Source organism: Pteropus vampyrus, unplaced genomic scaffold, assembly GCF_000151845.1.
Source record: "Pteropus vampyrus isolate Shadow unplaced genomic scaffold, Pvam_2.0 Scaffold123, whole genome shotgun sequence".
Lineage (NCBI taxonomy): Eukaryota > Metazoa > Chordata > Mammalia > Chiroptera > Pteropodidae > Pteropus > Pteropus vampyrus.
This window is the reverse complement of record NW_011888904.1, coordinates 2,921,831-2,941,037: the sequence shown is the minus strand read 5'-3', so window position 1 is coordinate 2,941,037 and position 19,207 is coordinate 2,921,831. Positions and strand designations below refer to the sequence as shown.

At 39.0% G+C, this 19,207-nt stretch overlaps 1 protein-coding gene across 1 annotated transcript in view; it reads left to right on the top strand.

The window, feature by feature from the left end:
• GABBR2 (gamma-aminobutyric acid type B receptor subunit 2) overlaps positions 1-19,207 on the top strand; it is a 350,397-nt gene that overhangs the window by 128,947 nt on the left and 202,243 nt on the right. Inside the window, exon 3 of the mRNA XM_023534233.1 lies at positions 16,756-16,926. Coding sequence (XP_023390001.1) covers positions 16,756-16,926 — 171 coding nt within the window. The remainder of the gene's footprint in view (positions 1-16,755; positions 16,927-19,207) is intronic.

Sequence of the window (19,207 nt, the reverse complement as noted above, 5' to 3'; positions counted from 1 at the left end):
AAAAAATAAGCAAATGCAGGGCATGAATGTTGATTGGATCCTGAATTTAAAAAATGAAACTTGGGAGAAATTGAAGAAATCTGAATGTGGGCTATACATCATACGATACTGAATTACTGTTCATTTTCATAATATGGTAACAACATTGGAATGATATAGGAAAATGTAATTCTTAAATGTATCCCGAACTATTTAGGAGTAAGGTGTCAAAATGTCTGTAAGTTAATTTCAAATGCTTCAAAAACAAAAAAATGTGTATGTGTGCATATATGTATATGTGTCTGTGTGTATATGTGTGTGTATACATTTACATGTATATATTTATTTGGAGGGCAAGAGATGAAAACAGATGAGGAAAATGGTGAATGGTGAATGGTGAAAGGTATGTGGCGTTCATTGGACTGTTCTTTTTCAACTTTTTTGTTGGTTTGAATGTTTTCATAATTTCAAAGGGGTGTGTGTGTGTGCGTGTGTGTGTGTGTGTGTGTGTGTGTGTGTTGGGAGCGAGAACTATATTCCTTTTCAGATGAACAGTAAATATGTGTCCAGAAGTCCCTTTATAGATTTTTCTCCATTCGATTGTCTTAACAATGTGATACACCCTTAAGTGCCCTTGTTTTCGTTTGCTTTCAGTTTTTAGGGATTGGTTTTTTAATTCTTGCTGATTAATTTTATTTTTAAAATATATACAACTTTTATATGATTCTATAGTCAGAGCTATACAACAAGAAGAGAATTCTTGGCTCCGATTCAGCTTGCTTTTGTTACCCCTATAGATAACCATTTTTATTAGTCTTTTAGTTATTCTTCCAGTGTTTCTTATTGTAAATATGCACAAATATGTGTGTGTGTGTGTGTGTGTTTATTCCTCATCTTCCTTCTTACACAAAAGGGAGCATTAAATATATGCTACTCTGTACCTTGTTTTTTCACTTCTTCCTGGAGCTCACTGTTTTATCATTATTATATAAAGACATTCCTTATTCATTTTACAGCCATACCATTTTTCATGTGGCCGTACCATAGTTTGTACATCCAGTCCCCTACTGATGGACATTTGGGTTGTTTCCAGTCTGGTAGAATCACCTTGGCCACGTGTCATATTTGTGCCAGTGTAAACTGTGGATGAATTCCTAGAAGTGGGCTTTCTAGGTCAAGGGAAATGCATCTATAATTTTTCTAGAAAACAAATCTTCGTTGAATGAATGAGAATACTAATGAATGAACTTAATTAAGAAAAGCAGAAAGTAAAAGGCTAATATCCAAATGGAGACATAAAAAATTCGACTAAATAATTCTCTTTGTGAAAGAGGCTGGCATAAAATGCTTCTGGCAATGTTGTTTCTAGTCCAGTAGTTTTTATTTTCTCACCTAAAGAAAGAAGAATTTCTCCTCGATTTGTAAATTAAACATAGAATTAGAAAATCACAAAATCCTAGAGCTGAAATAAAGAGCTACCTAGTGCAGTCTCTTTATTTTAACAATAAGGAACCGCAGGCCCAGAAAGAAAGACCAACAGAGAGATGGAGAGAACCCGAATTCAGTTCAGTCCCATCTGATTCAATGCACAGCAAGTGAAATATCTGCTTCATAATAAAGCATACTTGTTTTTAGTTTCTTCCGAGAGTCAATTGTAAAACTGTATTTCTGAGAGCCCCAGAGATATGACATGAAGTACGCAGTGGTTCAGACCCCAAGTGCTTTCTGTTACAGTGACATCTCCTTCAACAGAACTGAGTGTAAATGATTTTTGTTTTAGATTTTTTTCTTTGTGGTGTTCTAGGGCATTCGAATGTAGTCATGATGTTAAATTAGATCAGGTGGAGGGTTTGACTGGTTGTGTGCGTTCTGGCTCCTGATATGGGTGGTCACGTTTGCTGAAGGTAGTCTGAAATTACATAATCATGGCATTGGGAGCATTCTGTTTTGATTCCGAGCAGGCAGCATGGAGCTGCAAATGAGTTTAGCTCAGCCCAGCTGTGGACTTGGGCTGTGAGCCTGGGCAAGGCCCTTGCCTTCCCTGGCCCTCGGTGTGTAAAATGAGGAGTCGGACAAGCCCAGGATGGCAGATAAATGAATGATGTTGGTGCCATTACTTCCCCTTCCTATGCTAATTTCAGACATAACTAATTGATCACCGCATGCTCTTCACCAACTTCACCCACTTCTCTCCACAGCCACTCTAACCCTTCGTTAACAATGTCACCTAGGCTCAAATGTATTCACTATCTCTGACTTTGATGGTTACTTAGGGTTACCAGCTAGAATATAGAATGCCCAGTTAAATTTGAACTTCAGATAAAGAATAAATTTTTTAGTATGAGCATGCCCCCAATGTTGCCAAGTATCGCAGCCCTCTTACAAAGGCCATTTCTACTTTCACAGTTATTTCTCTTTGTCTCTATGTAATTAATTACTTTGATTTGAGAGATCCACCCTCTTTTTAGTATACTTCTAATAGCGCCATTCTTCAGTGCCCAGATGAGAGTCTAGCTCATTCTATACTGTCTAAATTCATATTATGACTTAATTTAATGGAAAATTATGGAGAGTTGGGTAAATTTTTATGTCTGAGGGCCATATATCCTTGTAAGACTCCTTACTGAACCTGCAACCCTGTGTGTCCTAGACCCCATCTTTTGCATGCCACCTTCCTGATTTTGGCAAGTTCGCATACCACTTGTATCATTAACTTATTTAGTATTTTTCTTTAGATTGACTCATCCTTTTATTTAAATGCTATGAATGGAAAACTAGTATTATTTACTAAGAAGATAGTATAAGAGTAAATAAAGAGAAAACATATCTATTAAGATATAAAATAGTAATTTGGTGCCCGGCATTGCCACCAGCAGTACCCATAAGACACAACACTGACTAATGCAAATTCTCTGCCGATTTGGGAATCCTTTTTATAACCCTGGTAGATAGGCGATTCTTGATCATCTTGAATACCTTCAGTAATGGTGAACTCAGTACTTTGCAAGGTGTTGATCCATTCTTGAATACCTTATCATTAAATATTTCTTCATTATTGATCTATACCAGCCTCCCAGAAACAGTCGGACATGTGGCGTTCATTGGACTGTTCTTTTTCAACTTTTTTGTTGGTTTGAATGTTTTCATAATTTCAAAGGGGTGTGTGTGTGTGCGTGTGTGTGTGTGTGTGTGTGTGTTTATTCCTCATCTTCCTTCTTACACAAAAGGGAGCATTAAATATATGCTACTCTGTACCTTGTTTTTTCACTTCTTCCTGGAGCTCACTGTTTTATCATTATTATATAAAGACATTCCTTATTCATTTTACAGCCATACCATTTTTCATGTGGCCGTACCATAGTTTGTACATCCAGTCCCCTACTGATGGACATTTGGGTTGTTTCCAGTCTGGTAGAATCACCTTGGCCACGTGTCATATTTGTGCCAGTGTAAACTGTGGATGAATTCCTAGAAGTGGGCTTTCTAGGTCAAGGGAAATGCATCTATAATTTTTCTAGAAAACAAATCTTCGTTGAATGAATGAGAATACTAATGAATGAACTTAATTAAGAAAAGCAGAAAGTAAAAGGCTAATATCCAAATGGAGACATAAAAAATTCGACTAAATAATTCTCTTTGTGAAAGAGGCTGGCATAAAATGCTTCTGGCAATGTTGTTTCTAGTCCAGTAGTTTTTATTTTCTCACCTAAAGAAAGAAGAATTTCTCCTCGATTTGTAAATTAAACATAGAATTAGAAAATCACAAAATCCTAGAGCTGAAATAAAGAGCTACCTAGTGCAGTCTCTTTATTTTAACAATAAGGAACCGCAGGCCCAGAAAGAAAGACCAACAGAGAGATGGAGAGAACCCGAATTCAGTTCAGTCCCATCTGATTCAATGCACAGCAAGTGAAATATCTGCTTCATAATAAAGCATACTTGTTTTTAGTTTCTTCCGAGAGTCAATTGTAAAACTGTATTTCTGAGAGCCCCAGAGATATGACATGAAGTACGCAGTGGTTCAGACCCCAAGTGCTTTCTGTTACAGTGACATCTCCTTCAACAGAACTGAGTGTAAATGATTTTTGTTTTAGATTTTTTTCTTTGTGGTGTTCTAGGGCATTCGAATGTAGTCATGATGTTAAATTAGATCAGGTGGAGGGTTTGACTGGTTGTGTGCGTTCTGGCTCCTGATATGGGTGGTCATGTTTGCTGAAGGTAGTCTGAAATTACATAATCATGGCATTGGGAGCATTCTGTTTTGATTCCGAGCAGGCAGCATGGAGCTGCAAATGAGTTTAGCTCAGCCCAGCTGTGGACTTAGGCGGTGAGCCTGGGCAAGGCCCTTGCCTTCCCTGGCCCTCGGTGTGTAAAATGAGGAGTCGGACAAGCCCAGGATGGCAGATAAATGAATGATGTTGGTGCCATTACTTCCCCTTCCTATGCTAATTTCAGTCATAACTAATTGATCACCGCATGCTCTTCACCAACTTCACCCACTTCTCTCCACAGCCACTCTAACCCTTCGTTAACAATGTCACCTAGGCTCAAATGTATTCACTATCTCTGACTTTGATGGTTACTTAGGAATGCCCAGTTAAATTATAGAATGCCCAGTTAAATTTGAACTTCAGATAAAGAATAAATTTTTTAGTATGAGCATGCCCCCAATGTTGCCAAGTATCGCAGCCCTGTTACATAGGCCATTTCTACTTTCACAGTTATTTCTCTTTGTCTCTATGTAATTAATTACTTTGATTTGAGAGATCCACCCACTTTTTAGTATACTTCTAATAGCACCATTCTTCAGTGCCCAGATGAGAGTCTAGCTCATTCTATACTGTCTAAATTCATATTATGACTTAATTTAATGGAAAATTATGGAGAGTTGGGTAAATTTTTATGTCTGAGGGCCATATATCCTTGTAAGACTCCTTACTGAACCTGCAACCCTGTGTGTCCTAGACCCCATCTTTTGCATGCCACCTTCCTGATTTTGGCAAGTTCGCATACCACTTGTATCATTAACTTATTTAGTATTTTTCTTTAGATTGACTCATCCTTTTATTTAAATACTATGAATGGAAAACTAGTATTATTTACTAAGAAGATAGTATAAGAGTAAATAAAGAGAAAACATATCTATTAAGATATAAAATAGTAATTTGGTGCCCGGCATTGCCACCAGCAGTACCCATAAGACACAACACTGACTAATGCAAATTCTCTGCCGATTTGGGAATCCTTTTTATAACCCTGGTAGATAGGCGATTCTTGATCATCTTGAATACCTTCAGTAATGGTGAACTCAGTACTTTGCAAGGTGTTGATCCATTCTTGAATACCTTATCATTAAATATTTCTTCATTATTGATCTATACCAGCCTCCCAGAAACAGTCGGACATTAATCCTAATTTTCCCTCTGGGACCCCATACAATAGGTCTATTCCTTTTGCATTTATTCATGTATTCATTTATTCAGCAAACATTTGAGTGCTTATACGTGACAGCTTGAGCACTTTTTACCTTACAGTCTTATTGAGGGAAGCAAGAATACAATTATAATACATGTGATAAGGGCTAGATGAAGGTGGCCTAGACTGGAGGTGAGAGACGGTGTTCAGGAAGGCTTCTTCCTAGGGGCAGGGACAAGAGAGAGCCTCATGTGCTTTGAGAAATACAAGGCCGGAGTGACAGGGTGAGGAAGCCTCCTAGAGTGGTAGAGAAGGTATGATCTAACAGACCAGTTAGGTCTCGTAACTCTCGTCATTTATTAGCACAGGACTGACTTCCTATAAAACAGTTTCAATTCTAAGTTCTCATTTTTCTAAAGAGCCCTAGAGTGTTAGGGCAGGACTCATTCTGTCATTTCACAAGTTAAGAAAGAGAGTCCTAATAGATTGCTGGCAGACTTGCAGCTAGTACATGGAGCTGGGTCTTTATGTTCCATAGCCACATGTCCATGTTCATTTCTTTGTGTCCTCAGCCTCAGTCCCACTGGTCCAGGATGACCTCCTCTGCTCTATTGAAGAAAACTTTATCAAGGTTTTCAAAATATTCAAAATACTTTATTTTGATTCCACTTAATTTTCCCAGGACTGACCATGAAGCAAATCTCAGATGTCTAGAGTCCAGCTGTTCCTTCCCTTGGTTATGGGAGGCATTGTCTGAACTGAACCTAAGATGAGCCCTTCTTTTGGAGTCCTGATATCTCTGAGATCTAGCCCTCCCACAACAAGGAAAGGACGAATTCTAGGAGAACTCAGGAACACCAGGGAAGGCTCCCTGGAGGAGGCGGCTATGAGCAGGCCTGCGCAGATGAATAGGAGCTGGCCTTGAAGAGACAGGAGGATCCCAAGATGAATATGCCTCATCTTCTTCCCCTGCAAGCATCGAGCTGGGCCCCAGCACACCTTTCCCCCTATAGATGTGATTTTAACCTATCAGCTAATTAGAGGTGCTAAATTGACATGAGGAGACATGATTTTTGCTGTGTGGTAATTAAAAGGCAGTTGGCTTCACAGCTGTGATCACATGAGAACTCTTCTTACCCCTAAAGACATCAGTTGAAAGCAAAGTGCAAAGGAGCTGAGGAAACCAAAGAGGTTTCTAATGTGATTTGTTAATTTCCTGCATTTGTCACCTGCACAGCTGTGAGGAGACAATGGAACATTTTACCAGAAGTTTAAGAGAAAATTAAAGGCATATATTCTAATTGTACACAATTAGTCAAGCAATATAATCATTATTATTTTTTAAGATTAACAAGCCATTTAAAAATCACTAGATTAGAAATTAGAAGGCCTGATTTAGAATTATGTCTCTGCACGGGATAGCCATGTCACTGTGAGCAAACCCTTTCATTCACTGAGGCTTTTCGTCTGTAATTCATCTGTAAAACAGGTATTCTCCTCCACTCTGCCTTCCTTGGAGTTGAGGTCGTAGTGAGGGAAAGGGCCTTATAAGTTAAAAGACCTTCCATAATTGTAAGAGGTCCCATCCAGTTCTCGCGAGTCTAGAAGTTGTGGTGGAACAGCAACCATTTATTGGATGCCTGTGCTGGTTCTGACCTCACACTCACCCTGACATAGGGTGTGTCGCTCTGGTTTACAGAGAAGGAGACAGGTGCCGAAAGGTGAAGTAATGTTCCCAAAGTAGTGGGGCAACCTGTCTAATCTGAAACCCCGCATTCTCACCCATCTGCACCAAACTGCTTTCTGTTTGGCTTTTCTGTTTCTCTATTTAACTCCCATTTTTGACTTTAAAAAAGAAAAAGAAAAAAGGATTTGAAGAAGTAATATTTGGTTTTCAATCCTTACAGAAAATAATGATAGAAATTCCAAAGAGGGCAGTGAAGAAGGAAACAAAAATCAGAGTGCCACAAAACAAAAAATAATGCTTAGAGAGCAAAACAATTTAATTATTTTACAATTTACTATTTACAAATAAATAAAAGCTACTTCTTAGACTGGTTGATGGGCAGTTGGATATTGGTTTTGTTATTACTCCTTAAATTGAACATGCATATTTTATACACTTATATAGAGAGTTTATATTTTATAATAGAAGTTTGAAAAGAAAAATGCGAAGAATTTTCTCTTAAATAAAAAAAATCAAACGCACCTGAATTTTGTTTCATGTAATGGAAGCGGACCATTTTGGGGGAATCAAAAGCATAATAAGCCATAGATGCGGTATTGTTTTTCTTTTAAGCAAATTTTCTTCTCCCTTCTTTTAAATACCCAGTTGCTTTCTGATCTTGTTCCCTGGTGCCTCTTTGAGAAGCAGCCCTGCATGTTTGAGAGAGAACTGCATTCCAAGAACAAAACTCCCAAGTTCAAGCCCTAGCTAATGTGTGACTTTGAGCACGTTACTCAACCTTTCTGAGCTTCAGTTTCCTCAACTATTAAATGAGGGTAATAAAGTCTACCGTATCTTATATCATGGGTTTTTGTGAAGATCAAAGTTAGACTAAAGAAGTAAATGTGTTTTGGAAATTGTTAATGACAGAGAATTATGTGCTTCTAGAAGTCTGTGGAACTAGCGAAGGCTTAGGAAGTCAGTCTTCCTGCTGTGCCAGTGTGTGACCAAATGCAAGCGACTTAACCCCTCCGAGCCTCAGTTTCATCTGAAAATGCATATCATAACAGTGTCTACCTCACAGAATTGTTTTGCACAATAAATGAGCACGAATACCAAGCCCTTCATGCTCTGCCCACAGCAGGCACACATCCTGCAATGACTTTAGGAGTCAAATATCTGAGCTCAGATTCCAACCTTGCCCCTTGCTCACTGCAGGGCCTTGGGCAAGTCACTCTACCTCCCTGAGCCTCAGTTTCCCCATGAGGACACCAAGATAATAAAGCTTTCCCTACCTCCTTCACAAGTTGTTAATGAGTTCCTGGTAAGAATATGGCCATGGGAGTGGGTGGTAAAAGCTGAACTGCTGTGTGCCTCTGAGTGATTAAAAACTAAAACTCATCAACAGGAAGGAGAGATGAGTGTTCCCCAAGTGATTCCAGCTCAGCTCTCTCTGACTAAAGAGGTTTCAAACCTTAGAGCAAATCTACGCAGGATGCCTGAGCAGGCCTTTTGTGGGAGTGGGTCTCAAGAACTCGCCCGAACGCCAGGCATTCATTTTCTCTCATTGACTCGGGAAATACTTTGCAGCCGCTCTGCGTCACATTAATCTCACGGCATCTATGTTGAGGCACTTTGTGTCCAAACAGTGTTTCACCAGGGCCTGGGCGCAGCGGTGACCTGGCGCAGACCTGAAGTGGACCCGATTCCCAACACACACAGTCCGGCGCCTTTGTACACATCCTGGCACCGGCCACAAACAGGGTTTTGTCAGAAGCTTCCTGAGAAAGTTGCGTTCCATTCATCTCAGCTGAAAAGAACCCTAGATGACAAATACCTCCTTCATTTAATTACAGAAACAGTCAGCAAACCCATGGAAAAAGATTAAACTGAGCAGAGAAAAGAGCAACCCTCAATCATTTCTCCCCTCTCGCATCTGGCCTGAGTTTCTCACCTAAGATTTAGCAAGTAGGGCTGCTCTTGGCTACACTTGCCACCTGAATAATGCTTTATTTCTGCAGAAAAGTTAAATTCAGAGGCCCCAAACCAGGTAAAGAATGAATTGCATTTAGGCAAGAATTCATCAGTGGCTAGGGATTTAATTAAGATCCTGAAGTTGGGAGGCGTATTTACATTTTCATCCAGGTTTATATCTGCAAAGAGGAGTGAGACACAACGGCAATTATCTGAATAAATCAGATTAAATGAAACACACACACACACACACACACAAAATGAACAAACTAATCATTTTCTTCAATGGTTGGAGAGAGAAGCATAAAATTTTGTGGTTGCAAGGAAGCTTTGAAATCTTTGGTCCAATCCATCATTTTCAGAGATGGGAAAAATAGACACCTACAGAAGGGAAATGATTTGCCCTGTTCTCAGTCATAGGGATGGACGTAAGCCTGATTCCCAGCTCCCTAAAGTGGCCTTGTGGTTGCCTCAGCTCTCCACTTCTATCTGTTCATGGGCACTTAATGTTCAATACACAGACCCTAAATTCTCACAAAACATTTTATGGCAGGCTAGAGCTTCCCACTCAGAGAGAGAGATGCTGATGGCTCTCTTCCCATTCCACTCTGCTGGTTAAGAGTATGTCCCCCAGAATATCCCAGGACCAGCAGTGCCCACCATGGAAACTTGCCATGTTGGAGAAACTCCGGAAGCCTTGGAATAAGCTGTTTCCTCCCTGCGCCATCGGGTCTCAGAAGAAGGAGCAAATCCTGGATCATCGTCCCATATCACCTGGAATTGATGGCCCAGAGCTAGTTGAAGAAAAACCAGATACGAAGTCAAAAGACCAGTTCAGTATTTCTTGTACTGACCTTGCACAGATATGTCACCTTTCTGAGCCATGATTTCTTCAGCTGTAAAATGGATGGTAATTCCTACCTCAAAGAACCAAGGAGCTCTAAGACAAGATTCACTATATTCCAGAAGTTTGGAATCTTAACTAATTATATAGTGGATGGAGCTGGACTGAGAAAATGCTACCAAACTCTGAACCTTGCCTCATAAAATAACAATTGTCCTAAAAATAAAAATAAAAATAAATAAGAATAAAAGATTTTTTTTCCTCCTTCTCTTTCCCACAATCTGAGTTAGAGACCCACAGCTTCTACCAATCAGAAAATTGAACAGCTATGCTGATCTTCGAAGCAACCGAGATGTTTTTTTCTCTTCATTCTCATCTCTCTAAATTCAGACGGAGCTATAATTCCTAGGAAAAAAATGATATGAAAAGGACAGCAGGACACTAGGAGTGCATTGCATTCTGGGAAGCAGAGACCTCCCAAGTAAAGTTTTCTAAGAGAGAGAAAAAAAACAACCCTGGTATTAGTGTATTTAGTGTATGATGCAAATTTAATGTACTAGATTGATCCAGAGTATCAGAAAATCAGGCACTGAGGGTAAAGATGTCACCTCATTAATGCAGAACAGCATACTGGACAGCAAAATATGTGCTAAAATATTCTCTAGTTTTCTGAGAAAAATACTTATAGTGTAAATAGGCAGAAGACAGGGCCAAGGGCAATGCACATATTGTGTCTTTTGATAAGTCATATCTGAAAAGACCTTGCTTTTGTGGATGAGTACATTGAAAACACTTAACATTCAGCCTTTGAAAAAATACTGCAAATATAATCAAAGGCACACCATACCCAGAAGAAGCATAGGAAAAGTCCATCTCTGAAGATGATCTATTGTAAGATAAAGAAGAAAACTTTAGAAAGATGTTTGGCATCCTCAGTCATATGCAGAAAAAACATGGTCTTCATGAAATAGCCTGAGATAAGAGTACAGGTCAAAAAGGGATATGGTCATAAAAAAATTACTAGAAAACTAAAAATGTCAATAGCACAATAAAAATATGTTAGACACAATGATGTTTAAAACTGAGGCATTTGAAAAGCAAATCAGCAAAGACACAGAACAAAGAATGTGAATGGCTATCATGTTTATGTGTGGACACTAAACTACATTATAGTCAAAGGGCTGCAAAGTCATATACTAATGAAGTGCTACCTTGTCTGTCCTTGAAAGATTAGCAAAATTAGAAAGTCAAATCATACCAAATCTTGGCCAGGATGTGATAAGATGAGAACCTCTGTGCTGGGACTGTAAATGGTACAGCCATTTTACCAGAAATTAGTGAAACGGAATATGCACATACCCTGTAATAAAAGAGATAGAATAAAATAAGATGCTCTTCCAGAAAGCAGAGGACAAAGACCAAGAGATGAAATCATGGAAGAAAATATGACAGATACGGATTTGGAGAATGAAAAGACAACACATAGATGATCAGGTATTCTGAAGGAGAGAAAAGAATATATATGAATATAAAATAAATATATTTAAATACATATAATACTATATTTATATGCAGTATGTATATTGTGGGAGTGTGTGTGTATTTTCTGAGTTGAAAGATTTGGGTGTATAGATTGAAGGACTCCCTGAGTCCCAGATAAAATCAAGAGTGCCACAGCCAGACATACCTTGGCAAATTCTTTTAATTCTAAAAATAAAGAAAAAAAACTCTTCTGGCATTCAGACAGAGAAAATAAGATAGTTACAAATGAACACCAATCAAACTAGCCCCAGATTACTCCTTTGCATCACTTTGTAATATTAAAGGAGAAAAGGGTAGGTAGCCCAAGAATTTTATACCCAACTAAATTCTATCATGTGTCAAGGCAACAGAGGGCCATGCTCAGCAAGTTTTTGATCTCTCACTTTTCTTCAGAATATTAAAAGATACTCCAGCAGGTTGGGACAAGAAGCAAGATTAATATATCCAGAATAGAGAAGAGTGGATATATAGTCTGAATATCAAAGGGGACAAAAGGAAACAAAAAGAAAGCATTGAAAAGAGTAAGACTGCCAATAAAATGATAAATGTAAGACCAAGAATTTATTACAGCGATAAGCATATATATTTAAAATTCATTCATGTACTCTTTTCAAGAAATATACTTAAAAATGATCTTAATAGAATACAAAGAGGAGGATCAGAACTATGGCAGGCAAATACAAAAGTCAGGGTTTCAGTGTTAATATGAAGCAACATATTAATTCAATATTAATACCAAGCAAGATACAATACAAAACAAAAAGCAATAAAAGACAAAAAGTTTATTTTACCTTGATAAATATTTTAACCCTCAGTTCACTCAATGATTATCCAGTAAGCGCCTGATATTTGCACTAGGCGAGTGCATATATTGCTGAAAAATAACAATATAATTGTAATCAACATTTATGCTCAAAACAACATAAAATCAAAGCATGTAAAGAAAAAACTATTAAAATACATGGAGAAATTGTCAGAGACAATAGAAAAAAATTTAACAAACCTGTCTTTGATAGGTCAAGTAAACAAAAATACAAAGCATGTAATAATATAATTGGTTAGTTTGATTATATCTCTTATGCATAAGAAGTCTGATAATTTTATAATTTAAATTTACAACTAGAAACTGCATCTGCTCTTCCATCTACCTTAGAACTTTTACAAAATTGATTGTATGATAGGCCACAAAGAAAATCTCAATAAACTCCAAAAGCAGAAGCTGTATATGCTAAATTCTCAAAAACAATGCAATACAACTAGAAATGGCAACGAAACTATAAAAATACTCTCTGAAATAAATCTTTGGTTTAGAGATATACTCCAAGCCTCAATCACAGGCTTGTATGAAATAAGGCAAGAGAGCCTGGAAAGGTTGGGTCTTCAAGTTAGGACCCTAATGCAACAGGCCTAGTGTTTCTAGATGCCAAGTGACTGTGCTGGGGGAGGAAGGCCTGGCAAGCACAGAGGAGGCAGGGGGGCAGCCATCAAGAATATAGAAGAGTAGGTAAACGCTGTGCTTGCATCCTCCCATGACCAAAATTACAAGTACAGAACAACCATCATTGAGAACCACCTGAAGACTCACTGAACAGAATTCTTATAACTAAGGATATAAAAAAGAAACCATGTTGAGACTGAATATTGAAATGTTGACTGTAAGTGAAAAATAAAGAAGAAAAAGTTCTGGTGTTAGAGTCCTTTAGACCTGGATTTGAGTCCTACTTCTCACTGGTTATGGTGGATATCGTGATACCTCATTTCTGGGCCTTGGTCTGCTTATTCAAAACTGTATCAGTGGTCCTCAGTGCTCCTGGGCATCATAATCACCTGGGAAGTTTTTAACTAATACTGATGCTTGGGCTCTGTGCCCAGATTCTGATTCAGTTGGTCTGGAGCAGAACCAAGTCATCAATATTTTTCAAAATCTCCGCAGGTGACTCCAATGTGCATCCAGGGTGGAGAACCCCAGAGCTAGATGATTTTGCAGGTTCCTCCAGTTCTGCAGTTGAGCAGTGCTACTGAGTGCCTGCAGTCTTTGCCCATGGAAGGAAGTTTTAGGAGCTAAAGCCAGAGGAACAGTGATGCCAAGCCATCTAATCAAAGTGTGCATTATCTCAAATGGTGCAGAAAATGTCAGTGCCAGTTAATATTTTGCACCTAACATGATTTAGACCCGGGGCATATATTGTACTCCAAGCCCATTGTAAACACAATGGGCCATTTATTCACTGAACAGTAACCACTGTAATTACCTACAGGGCAAACATATGAGGTTGTTCAAGCAGCAATTAATTGTGGACCTGGAACTAATGGGACAATAATGGTAAAGTATCAACCAGAGTGTGATTCAAAAATCACATCAGAAAACCAACATTTTCCAAATTATATTAGATAAGCATTTTTGGGGGTGCGATGGCACATATACCATCCTGGGTCCTGAAATAGTTGCTCCCTGATTTTTCGAATAGCTCCTTCCTCCACTGTTGACTGTAGGAGGCCTAAAGTGTTGTTTTAATCTTGAGAGAAGAATCATGAACATTAGGTTTTAGGGTACTGCAGAGAGCTTCTATTTCTTGCAATCACCATGGGATCAAAATGTCACCTGCAAGCAGGGATGCTGATCTTTTTTGGGTTGTAGGATCCTCTTTGTGAATCTGTTGGAAGCCATTGATACTCTTTTCAGAATAATGTGTGTGTCTATATGCATATACAGACCCACTAAAGCTTTTTTATATAGTTTTCAGGGTGTTCACTGACACCTTGAAGCCTCTCTGTGTTCTCCCTAAGTCATGGTCCAACCTCAATTTGCATACACCCAAACACAGGGATCTCACTACTCTAATAGAAAGGAATAGTAGTCCATTGCTGGACAACTCTGAATGCAAGTATGCTTCAATATGTTTAGCTGATCCTTATTCTTCCCCCAGTTTTTCTGAACAGTGATTCCACCCTTGATTTTTACCAGTTTTGGGATGATGTCTCTATCTCTGTGGGGATCTTAGAAATTGGTTCCTAACTCGCTAGCTCCAAGTCACAGCTGATGGCCGCTGTTGTGCGTTCAGCTCCAGTAGGTGGGAGGAGGTATTTAAGATGCTGAGTAGATGCACAAGATGTAGGGAGTCCTAAGTAGCGGTTGTCTGCTCTTTGAGCCAGACCAGGAAAGGGACAAAAACTCCACTGCCCTGCTGTACTGAAGTCTTGGGAGGAAAAGAAGTGCTTCCCAAATGACAGAAGATGGGGTAAAGCATCTTCAGCTGGGGCCCGAGGGTGCCAGGATGTTATTTCCCTGAAATTGGATTCTGGGGTGTATTAGATTTGGAACTGCAGCTGGGACAGGCAAGGGTTCGGGGAGAAAGCCGATGGCAGCAAAGAGTGTTCTTGCTTCAGCCTTGCCCTCTCTGGGTCAGAAATTTAAATGAAACAAACAAAAAAAAAATGAAGAAAAGAAAGAAGGGAGGGAGGAAGAGAGAAAAGAAGGGAGGGAGAAAAAAACAGAAAAGGAGGGAGGGAGAAATGACAGACTAGAAGAAACCATGAAGGAATTCTTTTATAATCTCAGAACAGGAAAGGCTGTCCTACATATGACACCAAACCTCAAGACATAAAATTTAAAAATTGATAAATTCAGCCACATTCAAAAGAAATTTCTATATAGCAAACAAATCTATAAGAAACATTAAAAAGAAGAAGTACAAACTTGGGGGAGAGGGATAGGAGCTTAGCAACTATATCACAAAGGGTTAATTTCCTTACTATAAAAGATCACGTCTACCAACTGATAAGAAAAACGATTCAAATTGGAAAACAGGCAAAGGATGGGAACAGTTTCCAGAAAGAACCTACAAATTGCTCTTAAACATAGGAAGAGATACTTACCCTGGCTCGTAAGATAAATGCAAATTAGAACTATAAAAAGATACCATTTACCCACTATCACACTGCAAAGATCAAAAAGTTTGATAAGCACCTTCTGTGGATGTGGCTGAAGGGAAGGGAGAGCAGAGATCAGAGGAAATGTTACAGAAGAGGTGACATTTAAGCTGAGCCTTGTAGGACAGATAATTAAAATCCAATTTAGCAACTTTCTGGCACTTAAAAGAAAAAGAAGAAATAATAAAGGGAAAGATGGACAGATTTGACTACTGAGTGTAAATTAAAATATACACACACAAAATGGGAAAGCAAACAAACTGGATATTTGCAGCAACTATAACAGCCTGATTTGAATGCTATACATATAAAAGTCTTCATTAAACTCAATAAGAAAAGCATTAGAATACCACTCTAAAAAGAAACAAAAGACATGAAAAAGCAATTCCTAAAATAGGACATACTACTAGTTAACAACCACAGGGAAAAAAGATTAAACATTATGCATAACCACTGAACGCAATGTGATTCTGGCTCTTCAGTGATAGATCATTAGATAGAAAAATATTTTATTTCTCTCTGTTGACAAGGATGTGGTGAAATTGGCCCTCTAATTATACCTGGCTAGTGGGTATGTAAATTGATACAATCCTTTTTGGAAATAAGTATTAAATCTTTAAAAGCTGATATCCTTTATCTGGAAAATTTTATATCACAGACTTTATCCTACAGAAATAGCCTGAAATTTAGGGGGGGAAATGTTGTGCACAAAGATGCTTATAGAATAATACGACAAAGACAAATTAGAAACAATCTAAATGCTCCCCAAATTAGAGATGATTCAGTAAATTATGGTATTTTCAAATACTGGAATATTATGCAGCTATTAAAATATTTACCAGGAGTTTTTAACAGGATGGTTAAATGCTTGTGGGATAATGTTAAGGAAGGAAAAAATAATTCAATTGTTTATGTAGAATAATCTCAAGAATTTTTTTTTAAGTTTATTTTATTATTAATTTCAAGTTCATTGGTTAGACATTTCTATAACTTATGAAATGATCCCCCTGATTGCTTTTTGTCTCCTCTGGCTCTCCACCTAGCCATTACATTAATGCTGACTGCATTCCCTATGCCATACTCCCCATCCCCGTGTCAAGAATCTTTTTTTTTTTTTTTTAAATCTCTGCACGTGGAAAAAGAACCAGAAGGAAAGAGACTACAAAATTAATGGTGGATCTTTGGGGAAGGGCAAATTACGGTTCATTTCTTCCTTCTATTTTGCATTTAAAAAAATATTCTCTTCCTTTATAATGTGTTGCTTTTACAATAAAAAGGCTTAAAATATCGTGCCCTGTAAATTTGTTCCTCATGTGAGAGCTAACAGGCTCTATTCTATTCAGAAAGATCTTGGGCTCAGAGCCATAAGGACCACCAGTTAAAGTGTTGTCTTTTTGTTTTTCAGCTCTCCTTTGCTGCGACCACACCTGTTCTAGCTGATAAGAAAAAATACCCTTATTTCTTCCGGACTGTCCCGTCAGATAATGCGGTGAATCCAGCCATCTTGAAGCTGCTGAAGTACTACCAGTGGAAGCGAGTGGGAACGCTAACACAAGACGTGCAGAGGTTCTCGGAGGTATGCTTTGCTGAGGGGACATACTTTCACCTACCTGTTAGCTGCTGTCATCTTGGGGCAAGAGGCAAGATGGCTGACTCAGGGATGAGCAATATCAAAGGGCTTTCAAGCACATTTTTATTAGCAGTAGCAAAGCTGTTTTACCATTGACAAAACAGAGCTGATGGCTGAGGAATTTGTGCATGGGACAGGTGAAAGCCTCCATCTTAGATAGCTAGGGAGTAAAGCCTTTAATTTCATTGTGTCTTTTGGCTAAATCATGAGGCTTATTCCCTCACTGCCCCTGTAGGTCTGTTGTCCTTCTACATATTGTAACCATGTTAAATCATGTGACCATCTAAAATTACAACGTGCCACCAACAGCGCTTCTCCTGTGAGGAAGGTTTTGGGGAGAAGCTGGCTTGGAATAAAGACTCTAATATCACCATTAATTGGCTGGGTTTTTGTTTGTTTGTTACAAACATACATCATACATAATGATTTTGTTTTGTTGTTGTTGTTGTTGTTGTTTTGGTTTGGTTTTTTTTGCAAAAAAAAGTGCCAAAATATATATACTAAAAAAAAGTAATTACTTTACCCAATTGCCCTAAGTCCCTGTTCACTCCCAAATAAAATCCTGCTCTCAGTTTAGTGTTCATCTGTCTGGAACTTTTTCAATATATTTGTTTAAACATAATGACTTCACAGTATGTATTTTTCATTTTTCACTTTACAACAGATCTTAAAGATCTTGATTGACCTCATATTTATTAATGAGCCATGGTGTTCTCTCAGATGGATAAATGGTAACTTACTGAACCAGACCCCTATTTATATTTACAGTTTTTTGCTATCACAGCCAACACTTTCCCCCTAGGTGTGCATCTCTGTAGTAGATCCCTAGAAGTGGAATTACTAGGTCATTTAAAATATTGAGACAAACTGACTTCCAGAAAGACTGTTCCAATTTCTAGTCCCACCAGTGTGTTTGAAAATTCCCATTTCTCCACATCCTTACAAAGGGTAGATGTTAGCAAATGTTTTAAAAGTTATCCCACTCAGATGAGTACAAAGTGGTCTTTTAGTCTTCCTTCCCATTCTCCTTATAGCTCCTACTTTTCTTTCTCTTTCCACATGTGTTCTTGATGCTTGGAGCCTCTCAACAAGGCAAGACATTCCAGGTGTGCTTACTGCCCAAGAGATAAAAACAGAGTGGTGTGGGGAGGAAATGTGTGGGTCAGGTGTCCAGGCAGACCTCAGTGGGAGGAGTTGGAAAGGACCTGCCCCTTCAGGTCAGGGGCTTCGGGGTGTTGGCAAGGAGGGTGGAGGCAGGCAGGTCTGGGAATCACCAGACCTGGTTTCCATTCCAGCCCCGCACTTAATCTTTCTTAGGCTCGGCCCCATCTCTCCCGTGGGAAGGAATGGCCCCTCGATGCATTGGCTGTGCTCCTTTGGAGAGAAGTCACCTCACTGCTCTGAGCTGCAGTTTCCTTTCCTATGAAATTAGGACAATAACCCTTACCATGCCTTCCCTGCAGGGTTCTTCTTGCCAAAATCAGATGAGTCATAGACTTGAAAGAGCTTTGTAAACTGTAAAGTTCACGCACAGCAAGGGATGTTTTGGGAGGTACTTAAAAAGCAGAAGTGTTTGACTCCACCATCTGTGGTTACCCAAACAAGGCAAACTTTTCCCAGGCAAGAGTGTCCCTCATCTTCCCACCTCTATGTCTGTCAATCCCTAGGGACAGACACAAAGGGAACTTGACCTCCAGTGAGAATGACTCATTGCCAAACACCGAAGAGGCTTTTGCTGGAAGACTGCTCTTTACAGCAGCGACAAATGTTCTAAAATGAATGTGAAACAGGTTGATGGTGAAGATGGGAAAGGCCATTCCTGTGGCCCAATTAACGTGGGACTCTGCAGCAATTTGGAGAGACCTGCTTTTTTCCAAAAGAGTCTTTGGCTGCCAGAGCCTGGGGGACCTTTAGTGACACCTCTCCCAACCTTCTCATTTATAAGAGGTAAAACTGAAGCCCAGAGAGAGGAAGGGACAAAGTTCAGGGTTTCACAGCACCTCCGAAGTCACAAAAGATTGTTCACAAAAAAGTCAGAACTGAACCCCAGGTCCAGACTTCCAGTCCAGATTTCCATGGCTCCTTCTTTCCATCCACAACTTCCTGTTGTCACATGGGAACTGCATATGACCTCCGAGGTTTGAAGAAAGAACACATATGGAAGGAGAAAGCCTTGGTCAAAAGAGGATAAATGTTCAGCTCCGACTTGGGTGAGTGCTTTATGAAT